General features: G+C 40.4%; 1 protein-coding gene across 3 annotated transcripts; it reads right to left on the bottom strand.

Annotated features, from left to right (window-relative positions):
- Position 1: 1 nt before the first annotated feature.
- LOC117988511 (uncharacterized) lies at positions 2 to 16147 on the bottom strand. 3 transcript variants are annotated; one of them, XM_069500925.1, is made up of 4 exons: positions 16082 to 16147; positions 13996 to 14932; positions 7248 to 7438; positions 2 to 130 (listed from the first exon to the last, which is right to left on the bottom strand). In XM_069500925.1, exons 2-3 carry the CDS (start codon positions 14773 to 14775, stop codon positions 7253 to 7255), a joined length of 966 nt encoding a protein of 321 aa, XP_069357026.1. In that variant the 5' UTR covers positions 14776 to 14932; positions 16082 to 16147; the 3' UTR covers positions 2 to 130; positions 7248 to 7252. The 3 variants fall into 3 exon arrangements, with proteins under 3 accessions (XP_069357026.1, XP_034831581.1, XP_069357019.1); XM_034975690.2 differs by having other exon boundaries at positions 13996 to 14920; positions 15970 to 16126; XM_069500918.1 differs by having other exon boundaries at positions 13996 to 14971; positions 15970 to 16126.
- Positions 16148 to 16995: the final 848 nt, after the last annotated feature.

Genomic DNA, 16995 nt, shown 5'->3' on the forward strand with positions numbered 1-16995 from the left:
GACTATTGTGAGTTAGGGCACTTAACTTATAATATAATTGTTATAAACATAGCAGATAAATGACGTGTTGTATCGCAGGGTCGCGGACCTCGTGTTGTCGTAGGGTCGCGGACCTCGTGTTATCTCGTCACTGGAACAAGGAGAGAGTTTCATTGTAAACATCATACTGTTCGACACTCGTCAATCTTAAAAAAAAATTTAAATAAGTTGATAAAGCTTAACCTTGACCAAGTAGTCACTGTTTTTGAACCAATTTTGTTGAAATAAACAGGAAAAAACTGCCCAAGTGCGAGTCAGGCTCGCGCAATGAGGGTTCCGTACTACAGCCGTATTTTTCGTCATTTTGCACGATAATTCAAAAACTATGATGCATAAAAATAAATAAAAATCTGTTTTAGAATGTACAGGGAAAGACCTTTCATATGATACCCCACTTGATATAGTCACTCACTTCGAAAGTTGAAAATACTAATTATTAGTTTATGACCACAATTTTTTTTTGTGTGATCTAGCCCTAATTTCACGGTTTTCAGATTTTTCCCCAAATGTCAGCTATAAGATCTACCTACCTGCCAAACAGACAGACAGACAGACCGACAGACAGACAACAAAGTGATCCTATAAGGGTTCCGTTTTTCCTTTTGAGGTACGGAACCCTAAAAACAAGCTTTGCTACTTTGACGACCTCCATCAGTGGTGAGCGCTGTGGTCTTATAAGTGGGAGGTCCCAGGTTTGATTCCCGGCAGAGAAAATTCGGGCATTTATAATTTGTAAATTGTCTCTGGTCGGGTTTGGTGGGAGGCTACTGCCGTGGCTAGTTGCCATCCTACTGGCAAAGTCATACCGCCAAGTGATTTAGCGTTCTGGTACGATGCCGTGTACCTAAAAGAGAAATCGACAAGTGGTATGGGTTCTGCCGTACCCCTTCCAAGTTAGCCCGCATTCATCTTAGACTGCATCATCACTTACCACCAGGTGAGTTTGCAGTCAAGGGCTAACTTGCAAAAAAAAAATACCTACCCTTCAAATCTCGCAAAGTTTTCATTGTCGAGTCAGAAATAGTCGGACATGTTTTCTTGCATGCCAAGTACCTATTTATAACTGATGCTTGTAGCAAATCTATTGATAAGCATATAATTAGTAAACTCGCAATATATTGCGGCAACTTTACCTGTCTAGGTATACCTAGACAGGTAAAGTTGCCGATCAAGTAATTTTCGTGTCCGCCGTTACGGTGAGCAGCCCGCGATGGTACCAACTAACGTAATGACGACTCTTTACAGCACAGCGACAAGTTGACGATACGAGATTGCAGGGATACGATATTCTTACGATGCGATGTTGAGATGTTACGTGAGCTACGATATTGCAGCTGCCATTACAGAAATTGTACATCATAGTACAGTTCTTGCAATTCACGAAGACGAGTGAACTTTACTTGTGGTTATGTCGTTTACACGAGCATTGTGTAAGCGTGCGTGCATGTCAGAATACGGCAGACAAGCATGAGCTACCTACTCGTCTTCGTGAAATGCAAAAACTATACTAAAGTTTGATAGCTACAGTGTGTTAGAATTTTGGGGATAATTATTATTCTTATCGCTTTCCAGTATACAACGTCATGAAACAACAGTGTAGCTATCAGCGGCGAAGAGTCAATATAACACGATTCCTATCGGCTTCCCTTTAAGAATTGGCATAATATAGCGTAAGTAGGTACTATTCACATAAATTCGGTAATACGTTCGTAAATACAAAGGTTCGATCGTCACAAATGCTATTTTTTTTTTGTTATTACTAATTTAAGTTAAAAGCATAACAGTTAATGTAGGTAAGTAACATACACCTACAGTCCTACACCGTAAGACGTAAAATATCGGATTCCCTAGTTAGATTTTTGCTTAGTATTTATCTCTTTCATTTCCCTAGCGAAAGCGAAAGGAGCGAACTAGGTCTGTCTCGCTCTACGGTTCGCCAAAAAAGAGCACACCAATTTAATCTGACCCAGTAGCGAATACAAATTTGGAACTCTGACAGGTCAGACAAATTTGACGTAAGGAAGCCGCTAGAATCCGAGTTACCGTATTATACCGCCAAATTAAAAATTATATTAATAGTATTATTTTAACAGGTACATGCTACTATTTTGAATATTTTGTATTTTGAAGGGTGATTTGATATTATTTATTTTTGTGAAGCGGTCATGTTTGTTTGTTTTTAAAGTTGTTAGTGGTGTTTTATTTTGATATAATAAATTGGGGATAGTGATTAATAACTAATAAGTGTAAGTTCACGGTAATTTTGATTCAGTTTGGTAAGTCAAAATCAGAAATGGCCTTAATTCACATAGATTGTTGTTTAACAGATTTCTTGTTACGTAACGATAGTAATTTTTCTAAATTAAGTTTTGAAAACAAAAATCGATGGGGAACAGCTGATATTCTTTTAGGTAAGTAGGTATGTTTCCGGCTTCCCTTTTTCAGATTTTCACCCTTCGCCACTGGTAGCTATGTCAATACACCTTATTGAACATGTCGTTATACCTTTGTCAATATACGTTTCATGATAAGACGTATATTGACAAAAGTAATTATTACTGTCCGGAAGTGGATGTCATGAAAACTACAGTGTAGACACGTCAATATACATTATTAAATATGTCATTATATTTTTGTCAATATACGTTGCAAGAGATAGAGATACAATGAATAAAATATGAGTTTGATGTGATTCTCGAGTATTATTACAAGGAAATATCCCCCTGAGCTTTCAAGTGTGACGATTGCAATTACCCTCTGACTGGCTGTCACCACTACCCAAATTATAAATGCGAAAATGTGTTTTATAAATTAACATTTTTATTGGTCTATTGTTTAATCACGTCGCAACGTAGCAAAGGATTGATGCTTAGATGAATAGAATAATTCATCTGAGGGATTGATGTGATTATTTTCATGAGAATAGTCAAAAACCTGGAGAGTGACATATACTACTTTTCATTCCAGAAAATCAAAGAGTTCCCACAGGATTTTTGAAAACCTAAATCAGACAGACTAGAGTCTTAGCTAAAATATAGGTACAACCTTCTAAAATATCGTATCGTGTAGTGTAAATAATCGCTGTACCAGCGAATCGTTTCCACGATAATTTACCGTGCCAAAACTGCCTTGCTTGTATGTAAGCAATTGATAAATGCAAAGTTAACTGCTACAATATGATTTTGATAAAATTAGATACTAAGTTAAAAATATAGCACAGAAGTCATGCAAATAATATCATGACATCCATAGTAAGTAATGTATAACTGCAAATGAACTTGAAAAGAGCAACCGCCGAGTTTCTTGCTGGTTCTTCTCGGTAGGAACAGCATTCCGAACCAGTGGTAAATTAAACTAAGGTACTTGATACAAATAAGGCCTATGCTCGAAAAAGGCCTACTCTCCCGAAAACCCGGTTAAATAAATGTAACATAAAAGATTCTTCACGCACATACATACTACGGCCCTATGATTAGGTACGAACTGCTCAGGCGCCCTGTGCCTATTCCCTGAGCTTGTTGCGACACCTTCTTTGTGGAAGTCGGGTTTTCCGCGGCGCACTATAAAATTTTCGTAATAACAAGGCAAGTTATTAGGTTTTATATTGACATTTTATATAAACTAATGAGTAGTTATAATACCTTAGCCATTATATTAGATAATAAATTATTGCTTTCATTTTCATCATTTTGAATAATGGAACGAATTATGGAACTTTATATTTTATCTGGTACGGTACCGAATAAGGCCCTAGGCCTTAATTGTAACCCTAGGCCTTAATATAAATCCCGCATTTTAATACGCATTTTGATGTCTAGCTCTCAAAGTACCTACTACGAATAACTAAATCTAAAAAGGCTCCTAAACGTGCTACTTGGTCGCAAGAAAGCTTAGCAGCCTGCAGCGGCAGTTTAGTGCCTTGTATACAGCAGTGCAATTTAATAAGGCCTATATTTTTTTTATTTTTTTTGGTAAGTTACGAACCCATCCGGGGTCCTTTTTTTCGGTTCGAAACTAGTCGGGCTAATGTCGACTACACACGTGAGTAAGCCGGGACAGATAGTATTTATAATGGAAATCACTCACGGTAGTTTAAACGCTAAAATATATTCTATTCTATTCTGCTTATCGACGGCCGAAAACCCGCAATGTATAGCGTGCTAAACTACCTACGACGCGGCTTTGACTCTGAGTGGCCTACTTACGCAATGTCCGTTGACCTCTAGCGTCAATCTAATGTTTTATTTGCAATGTATCGTGAACTTTAACAAAATATAGGATAATATTATTTTTTTCGTGTTTTTTGTGGTAGGTATCCTTATCATAATCATCAGTACTATCACCTGTCTTCGTCTTTGCTTGCGTTCTGGGTACACGGTACACCCTGTATAGAGCGTACTTTGACTTTGCTCAGACTTTAGTTGTTAGAGCTAAAACGAGACAGAGTTATGAATCTGAGATAAATCCGTCTCATTACTGTGTTAAGTCGGAGCAAAGTTAAAGTATGATCTATATACTTCAGCCATACATGCTCGCTCCCGTGCATGGTGTAAGGTAGCATAAACCGTGCATGGTGTAAGGTAGCATAAACCATGCACGGTGTAAGGTAGCATAAACCGTGCACGGTGCAAGGTAGCATAAACCGTGCATGGTGTAAGGTAGCATAAACCGTGCATGGTGTAAGGTAGCATAAACCGTGCACGGTCCCGTCGAAACTAATTAATGGACCTTTAGCCACCAGTCACCACATAGGTGTGTTCGCAACCACATGTTAGGGAAATTAGATGTTTTCCTTCAACGCTAAAGTAGGTACCTATATTTAATTCTTAAAACGCACGTAACTCCGGTAAATTCTGGCGTGTGCCCGTGCAGTACGGCCTACCATGAACCGTACACGGTCCAGTTATGGTATTGTGTAACAGCTTCCATAGCTCACTCTGTATTAGCTCGTTTGGCTTGTCCACGCTGTACTCGGATTGAATTACTTCGGCGAGCTATGCTATTGCTCGCCTAGTGCGTGTTTGTTCATACAAAACTATTGTCGACAGTAGGTTGTACATCGAATACCTACCTGCGCTAGAGCGAAATTGATTTCGTTAGCACACCTTATGGCATTCATCATCATCATTATGATCAACCCATCGCCGGATCACTACTGTGCACGGGGCTCCTCTCAGAATGAGAAGGGTTTAGTATGCCACGTTAAGTGTAGATTGATAGACTTCTAGCACATGGAGAACTCTCAGGCATGCAGGTTCCTAACGATGTTTTCCTTCAACGTTAAAGAGGTGTTAAAATTCTGGTGTATGCCCGTGTACGGCCTAACATGAACCGTTCACGCTCCGGTCTATACTAAATCGAGCTTTAGGCAGCTTAACAGGGGTCTGGTAGTGTGTAACAGCGCCTATAGCTCACCCTCAATTAGCTCGTTTGGCTTGTCCGCGCGTGCTCCGATTGAATTACTCCGCCGAGCTATGCTACTGCTCGCCCAGTGCGTGTTTGTCGAGCTTTATGCTCATAGACAACTACCTATTTATCGACAGTAGTTAGTAGGTACATTAAACACCCGCACCGAGACGAAATTGATTGTCGGCCTATTCAGGGGATCGGGGGTTCGATCCTGGACACGCACCTCTAACTTTTTGGAGGTTGGTGGGAGCAGGGGAGGATCGTGTTTGGGGCATGCGTCGAAATGGTCTATCTTCACAGTGGACAAATGCAGGTTGATGGATTGAAAGAAAGAAAAACAAAGAAAGAAAAATGTTTATTTTTAGGGTTTCGTACCTCAAAAGTAAAATTGGAATCCTTATAGGATCACTTTGTTGTCTGTCTGTCTGTCGGTCTGTAAAGAAACCTAGAAGGTACTTCCTGTTAACCTAGAGTCATGAAATTTGGCAGGTAGGTAGTTCTTATAGCAGACATTCGGGGAAAAATATGAAAACCGTGAATTTGTGGTAACATCACACAAAAATATTAAATTGTGGTCATGAACTAATAATTTAGTATTTTCAATTTTCGAAGTAAGATAACTATATCAAGTAAGTGGGGTATCAAATGAAAGGTCTTCACCTGTGCATTCTAAAACAGATTTTTATTTATTTTTAAGTATCATAGTTTTTGAATTATCATGCAAAATGTTGAAAAATACGACTTTAGTACGGAGCCCTCGTTGCGCGAGCCTGACTCGCACTTGGCCGGTTTTTTTTAAACGTGTGCCACACATTGCCAGTTAAACCTAGTTAGGTTATCCCGGCGCCTCTAATACTTGAGCAGTAAAGTCAAGAGACCTCGAGCAGAAGAAGCGCCGGAATAAACTGTCATGTGTGGCACAATCCGAAAAAAAGGTCCCAACTGTTCGGGACACTGTGTGTACCGAACACTGAACTGTGCGGCGTCAGCAGTTTACGCAATCCTCGTGCTGGCGCCTAGCAGTTCACAAAGACAGTGCACCACCGGCCGCGCCGCGAATCGCACTCATCAATATCATTATCATATCAATTATCAATTAGTATCATTAAAGGAGCTATCGAAGGACATAATCCGTTATCATTTCTATCATTATCAACAACCCCCACATTTTTTGGTCCTTCGAGCCGGATCACCAACTCAGCATAAATGCTATATGTCTTGCACAAGTACAAAAACCATAGAGCAGAAACAAAGAGGAGATGTTGTATTAAGATTTCCCTATGAAATATCGAGTGACATTTTGCGGGGTGAGGGGTTGTGGAACGCCGCCCACTTCTCAATTTTCCATCTGCGGGTTAGTAGCAAAACTACTCGCTTAGCGACCTAACATCGATATATTGATGTCACTACATAGTTCAGCTATCTCACACTAGATGTCAATAAGTGTAGAAATTACGTATAAAATTACTTACAAATGAAATGTGATACCATTCATAGCATCAGAACGTCTGTCTGAATAACTTTGACACGATAAAACACAACACTTCATCCTTTTGTTCTTAAAAACGCGAAAACACACCGATAATACGAGTCTCAATATATGTGAACCTGACGAACGCAGACAGCATACTAACTAAGGCCCCGCCCACAGTGATGACGTCAGGACCTAGTTGAAAATCACAGTGCACAGTTGCTTAGGCCAACTCCTCTTTGTTTCTGCTCTATGACAAAAACATACAGAGCTGGTTTTCAGTATAGGAACCCGGATTCGGTTCGATTGGATTGGATTGGGACTCTACCTGGGTCACACGATGTAGTTCCTCCCGGGCTGGCGGCGGCCGAAGGCGAAGGGCCACAGGCGCGTGCGGCGAGCGGCGACGACGTCTCCGCGCAGCAGGGCCACGACGTCGTCCAGGTAGCGGAGCGAGAGCGACTCCGCCATGAGCGCCCGCGCCGCCGCCGCGCAGCGCCCCGCCCGCGCGCTCTGCACCTGCGGCATAAACCATCTTGGAATCTATGTATATATAACGAAAATCTGACTGACTAACTGACTGACTGGCTGATATATCAACGCACAGCTCCTACTGGACGGATCAGTCTGAAATATAGCATGCAGATAGCTATTATGACGTAGACGTCCGCTAAGAAAGTCTCCGTCATAATAGCTATCTGCATGCCCAGCCCGAGATACCCCGAGACACGCAATTTTTGAATGTCCTGGTTGTGCCGATCTAAGGTCAAAAGCGCTAGGATCGACAGACGCGGAGGGTGTGAATGCCCACAACCTTGTAGCGCGCATGCTGTCGAGCGAGGACGCCTGGCAACGATACAGCCAAATGCTGCGGGCTATAATGATAAGAAGAGAAGAGCGGGAAAAAGAAGAAAAGAAGAAGTTAGAAATTTAGGAGGTCAGCACGAAGTAATGCTTACGCAGTTCCGTGCTCACCTTGGTAGACATGGGGAGGTTATTTTAGTCCGTGCGAGTCGGACACACCCTGCCAGCAGGCAGAAGTCCGTAGGGATTTTTTCCTCCCCCGAAGAAAAAAAAAAAAAAAAAAAAAAAATGCCCAGCCCGATCCGACCAATAGTTTGAGCTGTGCGTTGATAGGTCAGTCAGTCAGTCACCTTTTCGTTTTATATATTTAGATATAAATCTAAAAGCGTGCATCTGGAGTCTGGACCACAAAAACAACTGCCACCATCACCATAGCACAACAGTGCAATCATTTACCTAGGTATTATAAATTCAATTTTTTAGGGTTCCGTACCTCAAAAGGAAAAACGGAACCCTAATAGGATCACTTTGTTGTCTGTCTGTCTGTCTGTCGGTCTGTCAAGAAACCTACAGGGTACTTCCCGTTGACCTAGAATCATGAAATTTGGCAGGTAGGTAAATCTTATAGCTGACATTTGGGGAAAAATCTGAAAACCGTGAATTTGTGGTTATATCACATAAAAAAAATTTAATTGTGGTCATGAACTAATAATTAGTATTTTCAATTTTCTAAGTAAGATAACTATATCAAGTGGGGTATCATTATACGAAAGATCTTCACCTGTGCATTCTAAAACAGATTTTTATTTATTTTTATGTATCATAGTTTTTGAATAATATCCTGCAAAATGTCGAAAAAATACGACTGTAGTACGGAACCCTCATTGCGCGAACCTGAGTCGCACTTGGCCGGGTTTTTGTTTAGTCAAAAAGATTGCCCCTGGGCCAAAGCTGAAATATTCTGATCTTTAATTTGTTAATCGATTGCATTATTCGGCAGCAGATTATGAGGTTCCGGGTTCGATTCCCGAACCAGAAAGTTATTAGGTTTTGAAATTATTGTCAGTAGGTACAAGTCGCTAAGTTCAGGAGTATAAGTCCCGCAAATTTCTAATGCCCGTGGCCGCCATTTTAGTGACGTCAGCACTAGACTAAAGTTTCGAGCTGATGGTATATTTTTACTTAAATATACGTCAAATGACGTCAAAATTACCTCATCTCAATGTTAATGAGACAAGGTTCCAACGCAATAGCAATTTGCGGGACTTATACATGGTTTGTTTATTAAGGTCGGGTTTCTAAAACATAACCGGTTGATCGTATATTCACTGAGGTCGTTGATCCCATTTTATTTTTGAACATTAAAAAATAACAAATTTTGAGAGGATATGAGCGAGGCCACATGCAGCGAACTCGAATTTTTCTTAACAAAACATACCTACATTCGTAATTTTTAGGGTTCCGGGACCTCAAAAGGAACTCCTGTACGATCACTATATTGTCTGTCTGTCTGTCAAGAAACCTATACTGTACTGTACTTCCCGTTGACCTAGAGTCATGCAATTTGACAGGTAGGTAGGTCTTATAGTACACGCAAGGAAAAAAATCCAAAAACCGTGAATTTATCGTTATAGGTACCATTAAAAAAAATATTAAAATATGTTCATAAACAAATAATTAATATTTTCAACTTTTAAAGTAAGATTAATATAGGTACCAAGTATTATGATACTTTGCATGTAAAGGTAAACCCCTTTCATATTTGAAAGGGCTTTACCTGCACACTCTAACACGGATTTTTATGCACTAAGTATAGTTTTAGAAGCAAAGTGTCGAAAAATACGACTGTAGTACGGAACCCGTGGTGCGCGAGTCTGACTCGCACTTGGTCGGTTTCTTATATTGTGACTGTTATTTTAAATAGAGTAGGTACCTAGTAATTAGCTAATTATTATTTTAGGAAGGTGGAACAAAAACGTGTAATTTACATTTAAATTTTAAACAACACCAACCTAATAAATTATGCAGGAATAATGCATGTCGGCTTATGATAATAATTATAACTAGATAAGTATACTTAACTAGTTTTTGAAGTAGTTTGGACAACGAGATTTTTAAAAACCTAAATCCATGCAAGGTCGCAGGTAAGTACTCGTATATTAAATAAGTAGCTTATGCTCGCGACTTCGTCCGTGTGGACTACACAAATTTCAAACCTCTATTTCACCCCCTTAGAAGTTTAATTTTGAAAAATCCTTTCTTAGCGGATGCCTACGTCATAATAGCTATCTGCATGCCCAATTTCAGCCCGATCCGTCCAGTAGCTTGAGCTGTGCGTTGATAGATCAGTCAGTCAGTCAGTCAGTCACCTTTTCCTTTTATATATTTAGATTATGAATAGGTACTGCCGACTAGAAATAGTTAGGTGTATTAAGTCATAAAACCACTCTTGTTTTAAAAAATCACGCTTGATCAAAATCGGTCTATCAGACCCGATATTCAGACCCGACCCGACTATAAGCAAGCTGAAGTGGCAGTGGGCAGGTCATGCCTGTCGTAGAGGCGATGGCCGTTGGAGCCGGAAAGTCCTTGAGTGGAGACCGCGTTTAAGCAAGCGTAGTGCGGGACGCCCTCCAGCACGATGGACCGACGATATAAAGAGGCTGGCGGGAAGTGGCTGGATGAGGAAGGCTGAGGACCGGGTGCGGTGGCGCTCTTTAGGGAAGGCCTATGTCCAACAGTGGACGTCCACAGGCAGATGATGATGATGATGAGACCCGATATTATAGAGTACTAGCTGATGCCCTCGACTTCGTACGCGTGGATTTATGTTTTTAAAAAATCCCGTGGGAACTCATAATTTTTCCGGGATAAAAAGTAGCCTATGTCACTCTCCAGGTCTTTATCTATACCCATGCAAAAAATCATGTCAATCAGTTCCACCGTTGCGACGTGATTGAAGGATAAACCAACAAACCAATAAACCAACAAACAAACACACTTTCGCATTTATAATAAGGGTACCAACTGATTACAAATTGTAGAAACGTTTAGAAGAAGCACACTTCACATGGCAACAGAAAGCTCGGTTCAATTTTAAAGAGATTAATCATTAATTAGGTGGGATGGAGAGATTCCGGCGTTCCCGGGCCGGAGCCCTGGAGCCCCGGAGCCTCGCAGTTCAAAGGAAAAATCAGCGTAACCAAACACGTCCGGTTTACTACACGGCATCCGTGTTATGTAGAGATGCTATTTAGTTTGTAAACCATGGACAAGTATTTTTAGGGTTCCGTCAAAAGGAAAAACGGAACCCTTATAGGATCACTTTGTTGTCTGTCTGTCTGTCAAGAAACCTACAGGGTACTTCCCGTTGACCTAGAATCATGAAATTTGGCAGGTAGGTAGGTCTTATAGCTGACATTTAGGGAAAAATCTGAAAACCGTGAATTTAGGGTTACATCACAAGAAAAAAATTAAAATGTGTTCATGAACAAATATTGCTATTTTCGACTTTCAAAGTAAGATTGCTATACCAAGTGGGATATCATATGAAAGGGCTTTACCTGTGCATTCTAAAATAGATTTTTATTTATTTTTAGACATCATAGTTTTCAGATTATCATGCAAAATGTCGAAAAAATATGACTGTAGTACGGAACCCTCTGTGCGCGAGCCTGACTCGCACATGGCCAATTTTTTTTATTTTTATTTTATTTATTTGTGAGTACCTACCAAAAATTACCTAATACGTAGAAAGAAAAAAGATAAAGTGGACAGGGAAGCATAGGACCAAGGTATCTAAAGAGATATTACCAGTGAGTATTTATTAAGTTTATTTCTAGGTTTTAGGTTTTCAAAAATCCCGTGGGAGCTCTTTGATTTTATGGGATTAAAGTAGCCTATGTCACTCTTCAGTTCTTAATATATATATAGCTGCTCGTGCTGTTTCACTGACTGACTCACTCACTCATTGATCACCTCTCCTGAAAAATTTTGTATGAATTTTTTTTTTCACTGATGGTTTCGCATAGAGGATAAAAATTCATTCAGAGGAAAAATATGGAGAGAGCTGATGATTGAGGATTTTGGAGACGGGTGAAGAGTAGGCTTAAGGTATTGAAGATAGGTGGGGGGTGCTTGAGTAAATGTCACTCGAAACGTCATCCAATTGCCAGTGACCTGAAAAAAATTTCAAAATGGCGAAAAAAAGATGGCCGCTAAACAAACTTCGTCGGTGTCCATCTCGGAGAGTATAAAATATGGCAGAGTAGTTTCTTTGCAAAAGATGTTCAGGATCTGAAGTTCTACTCGATGAATAGAAAAAATTTCAAGATGGCGTAATTTATTTTTCTATACAAATATATGAAGGACGAAACTAAAAAAAAATCTTATTTAAGAAAAGGTCCGCGTTTTTTAAAAGCAACGCTGCATGCTCGCGGACCACTTCAGTGGTCCGCGCACCCACGCGCCCTACTAGTTAACTATATCCATTCTAAAAACAAACCAACAAACATATTTTTCTCAAACATGCTTGGAATTTTGAGTAGGCACAGTACGGGGCCGAAAGTAATGTACATCGGCCTTTAAAATGACATTTCGGCTTCGTAGAGCGTTGTCTCTATCCGCACATGGGCAGCGTTGTAGACTATGGCCTACAACCTTCTTTGAGAGGAGGCCAGAGCTCTGTAATGAGCCGGTGATGTGTTGATCATGTTGATGATGAGTCACAGAAAGATATTAGAAATTAGAATGGAAAAAATTGTTCTAGTTTATCCAATAATACGAAATTGAAACGCATGGTGTCTCTACAAGTGGACGCCCATGTAAACAGGGAAACGAATGCGCGTGTGTGACCAAACGATAAAATAATAAACACACATATTTAAGCCACCACCGTGCCATCGTTTCACCGCACCACCGCACCACCGCACCACCGCACCACCGCACCTCAGTTCCGCACCACCGCACCATATCGCCGGTAAACAAAGATTAATTAGGGATTGTTATTGGGCTATTAAATGCGCGCTTGTTTTACCTAAATGGTTCATTAACGGATTACGCTGACCGATTGAATATTGATTTGATGATAATAAGCTGCAGTGATAACTGATAATGATAAAACTATGATCATTTTTTTCTACTTTATCTTTGATAGCTGTTATAATTTTATAGGTAGGTAAGTAGCTGACGTTATGAGATTTTTATCTGTTAGAATCATGCAGATTAAAACATAGAACCTAGATTTTAGTAGCCGAGAAGGTTAAAGACCTATGTAGGTATTACATTAGCCTTTTTTGGGCACTAGAATCTAGATACATGTTGCCCTATATATACTGCTGTAGCCATTAGTCCATAGATAACACACTATATACCTGCATTAGTCTATGCTATTGATGACGTAGCCTATATTATGTCAATCTTCGAGATGTCTCTGTGAGTCTGTATGAAATTTTATAAAAATTGTTTGAACACATGGGGGTCTTTAAGAATCCCGTGGGAAATCTGATATTCTGGAGTATAAAGTTGCTTATGTCCCTTCATTTTATCAAACCCGGACCTAGCAAAATACGAGGCGACTGATCAAACCGTTACACTGGAGAAGTTGCTATTCATTAAAAAATGCAATAAATAATAACTACGAGTAGGTATGCGCAAAAAACACATCGCTTCAACGAATACCTTTTAAACGCGGTGCAAGAATAATTTTCCTGTTCATAAATGTATTTTCTACACGTTAAATTATCTTCTATATATATATATAAAATTCAAAGTCCTCACTGACTGACTGACTGACTTATATATCAACGCACAGTCTAAACCGCTGGTCTTATATACATGAAATTTGGTGGGTTTATTCTTTGTAAAGAGTAAGTATCCACCACAGATTATTAGTTCCTCTAATCTGTGGTATCCACTAAGAAAGGATTTGTCGAAATTCTACCCCTAAAGGGGGTAAATAGGGGATGAAAGATTGTATGAAAGTCCGTCATTTTTCAAGTTATTTCCATGAAAATTGATATTTGTGTTTTCGGTTACAAAATAAAAAATACCTATTTCACGATTTATGAAAATTCTACCCCTGCGCCGATTTTCTAAATTCCACCCGAGCGAAGCCGGGGCGGGTCAGCTAGTACATTATAATATACATTGAAAAGTGCGTGAATTTTGCAAAAGCGTTTTGAAGTATGGTGCAATATCAGTGGTAATTTGGTGGCAGTCGTCAGTGGGTACCAACGTCAGAGGTCGCGGCGGGAAACGCGCCGAGCCAGCACCTGGATGTCCTCGTGGATGCCCGCCAACTCCTCGTGCAGGCTCCGGGACTCCACCAGCAAGGCATCCAGCTTCCGAGCCGCAGCGGACAAGCCACAGTCCTCAAGATCCTCGTCGTCTTCCACAGCCAGAGCGAGCTTCGCTAACCTATCCCTCTCCATGGCGTCTCGGATCCCTCCGCCTCTTTTCCGAAATTCCATCAACAACTCTCGACGGAGACTATCCCCTGACAGCTCGTCTTCCTCTGCCTCTCTCAACTCATCAGCTAATGACCTTTCTTTACTAGAACTAGAGTTACTAACTACAGAATTGTGCTTCTGCTCTGCTTCTTCCTCACTATCTTCGAGATTAGCGGATAATCTCGAATTTCGTTCAGGGGTAGAGAAGCTATTGGGAGCGTTGAAAAGAGCTCGTTGAAGGAATCTCCTCGTGTCTTCGTCGTAAGGTCTGACGAGACCTCGCCTCGGCGTGGGCCGTACGATTGCCTCCAGGGCGTCATTCCCTGGATCCTCGGGGCGCAACAGTTCTAGAATCTTCGCGCGCGGCGGGGAAATCGTGAGCACATCCAATTTCGACACTAACTTTCCTTTGACCACTGAGGTGTGAATATCACTAGAGTTTTTAATGGAGGGAATATATTCGCGAATGTTTTCGTTTATGAATCGGTAGTTGCGGAGTCTGATGCCCTCGAACGATTCGTTGAGGATGGGCTGCGGTACGGTCTCCTCGAAGACGTTCGGCACGGCGGATGCCACCGGCGCGCTCTCGCCACACGCGCTCATGTCGCGGTCGAGCGACGCGCGCTCGCGCACTGACTGGCTCCTATGAATTCACTCCATGAAAGCGGCACGCGCACGCACGATTACATTAATTATTAAATAAATTTTAATTTGCTTCATCGTACCTACTTAGTCAGAAACTTGATTTCTGACGGACAAACTGGTTAGCTAAGTATATAGACGTGCCAAATACCAACAACTACATCTAGTTACAGATAAGTTTATTTCTATTTTATAAAATTATTATGTCAGCGGACATAAACGTATTAAGTACTTACTTATGAGAAACTAGATGATGCCCGCGACTTCGTCCGCGTGGATTTAGGTTTTTGTTTAAATCCCAGGGGAACTCTTTAATTTTCCTGGATAAAGAGTGATAAAAAGCCTATGTCCTTCCCCGGGATGTAAGCTAACTCTGTACCAAATTTCATCAAAATCGGTTAAACTGTTGGGCCGTGAAAAGCTAGCAGACAGACAGACAGACGGACAGACAGACAGACACACTTTCGCATTTATAATATTAGTATGGATGCATCAACCACCCTTGAGACGGGCGTCGGTTGCATAATGCATACACGGTTCAGTCAGTAAACAATCATCATCATCATCAACCGATAGACGTCCACTGCTGGGCATAGGTCTCTTGTAGGGACTTCCACTCGCTACGGTCTTGCGCCGCCTGAATCCAGCGGCTTCCTGAGACTCGTCTGATGTCGTCCGTCCACCTAGTGGAGGACCACCATCTAAACAGTAGCGAGTCGGAATAGAGAGACTTGCCACAAGCTTGCCACAATTTGCCTAAACCTTTTTAGGGTTCCGTAGCCGAATGGCAAAAAACGTCTCATGTCTGTCTGTCCGTCCGTATGTCACAGCCTGTTTTTTCCAGAACTATAACACACAGCTATACTGTTGAAACTTGGTAAATAGATGTATTCTGTAAACCGCATTAAGATTTTTACACAAAAATAGAAAAAAAAAACATAAAATTTTGGGGTTCCCCATACTTAGAACTGAAACTCAAAATTTTTTTTTCATCAAACCTATACGTATGTGGTTATGGATAGGTCTTCAAAAATGATATCGAGGTTTCTAATATCATTTTTTGAAAATGTCGAAAACATATTATGATTGTACTACGGAACACTCAGGGCGCGAGTCTGATTCGCACATGGCCGGTTTTTGCAGTTGTAGACTTACGTGTTGGAGTTGGAATTTTGGCACATTCTATAGATATCATTTTATTAGCTTGAATTTGTTCCTACGATATTTTGAACAACACTTGATTTTAACCATTATTCGAGTTAACCACTAAACGACGTCTCAAGTATCGTAATCGTCACGAACTCACGACGACGCGTCGAGTGCGGACAGGGAACAGACGGACGACGCGACGACTCGCTATCGGAACTGCAACAGAGCTGCATATAGATAATTCAATTTAAAAGCTATTTACGTTCACAGAATGACCACTCGCACCAGCGAGATGTTATGTTGCTAGAGTAGCAATGTCCCACAAAACGCTCTACTTAAATTCACCAGTCGTGTTTTGTATCATTAACACAAGGAACCAAAAGTGAAATCCTACTTCCTACTATATTATAAATGTGAAAGTGTGGATGTTTGGATGTTTGTTACTCAATCACGCAAAAACGACTGAATGGATTTGGCTGAAATTTGGAATGGAGATAGATTATACCCTGGATTAACACATAGACTACTTTTTATCCCGGGAAATCAAAGAGTTCCCGAGGGATTTTGAAAAATGTAAATTAGAGACGAACATGGGCTACGTTTTTCCCAAAAATTCGGACAGTTCTCACAGGATTTTCACAAATCTGAATGCACGCGGACAAAGTCGCGGGCATCAACTCGTATAATTTTATTTCTTTTGATAGATAGATGGGGGTTTGTGTCGCATTATGTATGAGAATTGCATCTCTATGTTCTACAACTCGATGGCTATTTTTTAAAAGAATATAAAGTCATTACTTGGTTGGTATAATCACAACAATGTTATCGCATTCGATACACTTATTTTTGTTATTAAGTTATTAATTAATTAATGTGTTTGTTATTCAGTTTGCCAGTTTGCTTGAATATAAAAGAAAATAACTATAAGTACATAGGTATTATATCAATATTGCTAATATCATTTTTTTTGTCCATATTCCTCGATAGCATCTGCGAATAGGTTCCTATCTACCTAATGGAGATCAATAAGAC

Source organism: Maniola hyperantus, chromosome 1, assembly GCF_902806685.2.
Source record: "Maniola hyperantus chromosome 1, iAphHyp1.2, whole genome shotgun sequence".
In the NCBI taxonomy this organism is placed as follows: domain Eukaryota; kingdom Metazoa; phylum Arthropoda; class Insecta; order Lepidoptera; family Nymphalidae; genus Maniola; species Maniola hyperantus.

Bases quoted from the DNA above. Each gene is read 5' to 3' on its own strand.
- LOC117988511 (XM_069500925.1), bottom strand. From the start codon at position 14,775: ATGAGCGCGTGTGGCGAGAGCGCGCCGGTGGCATCCGCCGTGCCGAAC. The intron at 7,439-13,995 runs GTGCTGGCTCGG...TTTATGCCGCAG, and splicing joins GCATCCACGAGGACATCCAG to GTGCAGAGCGCGCGGGCGGG.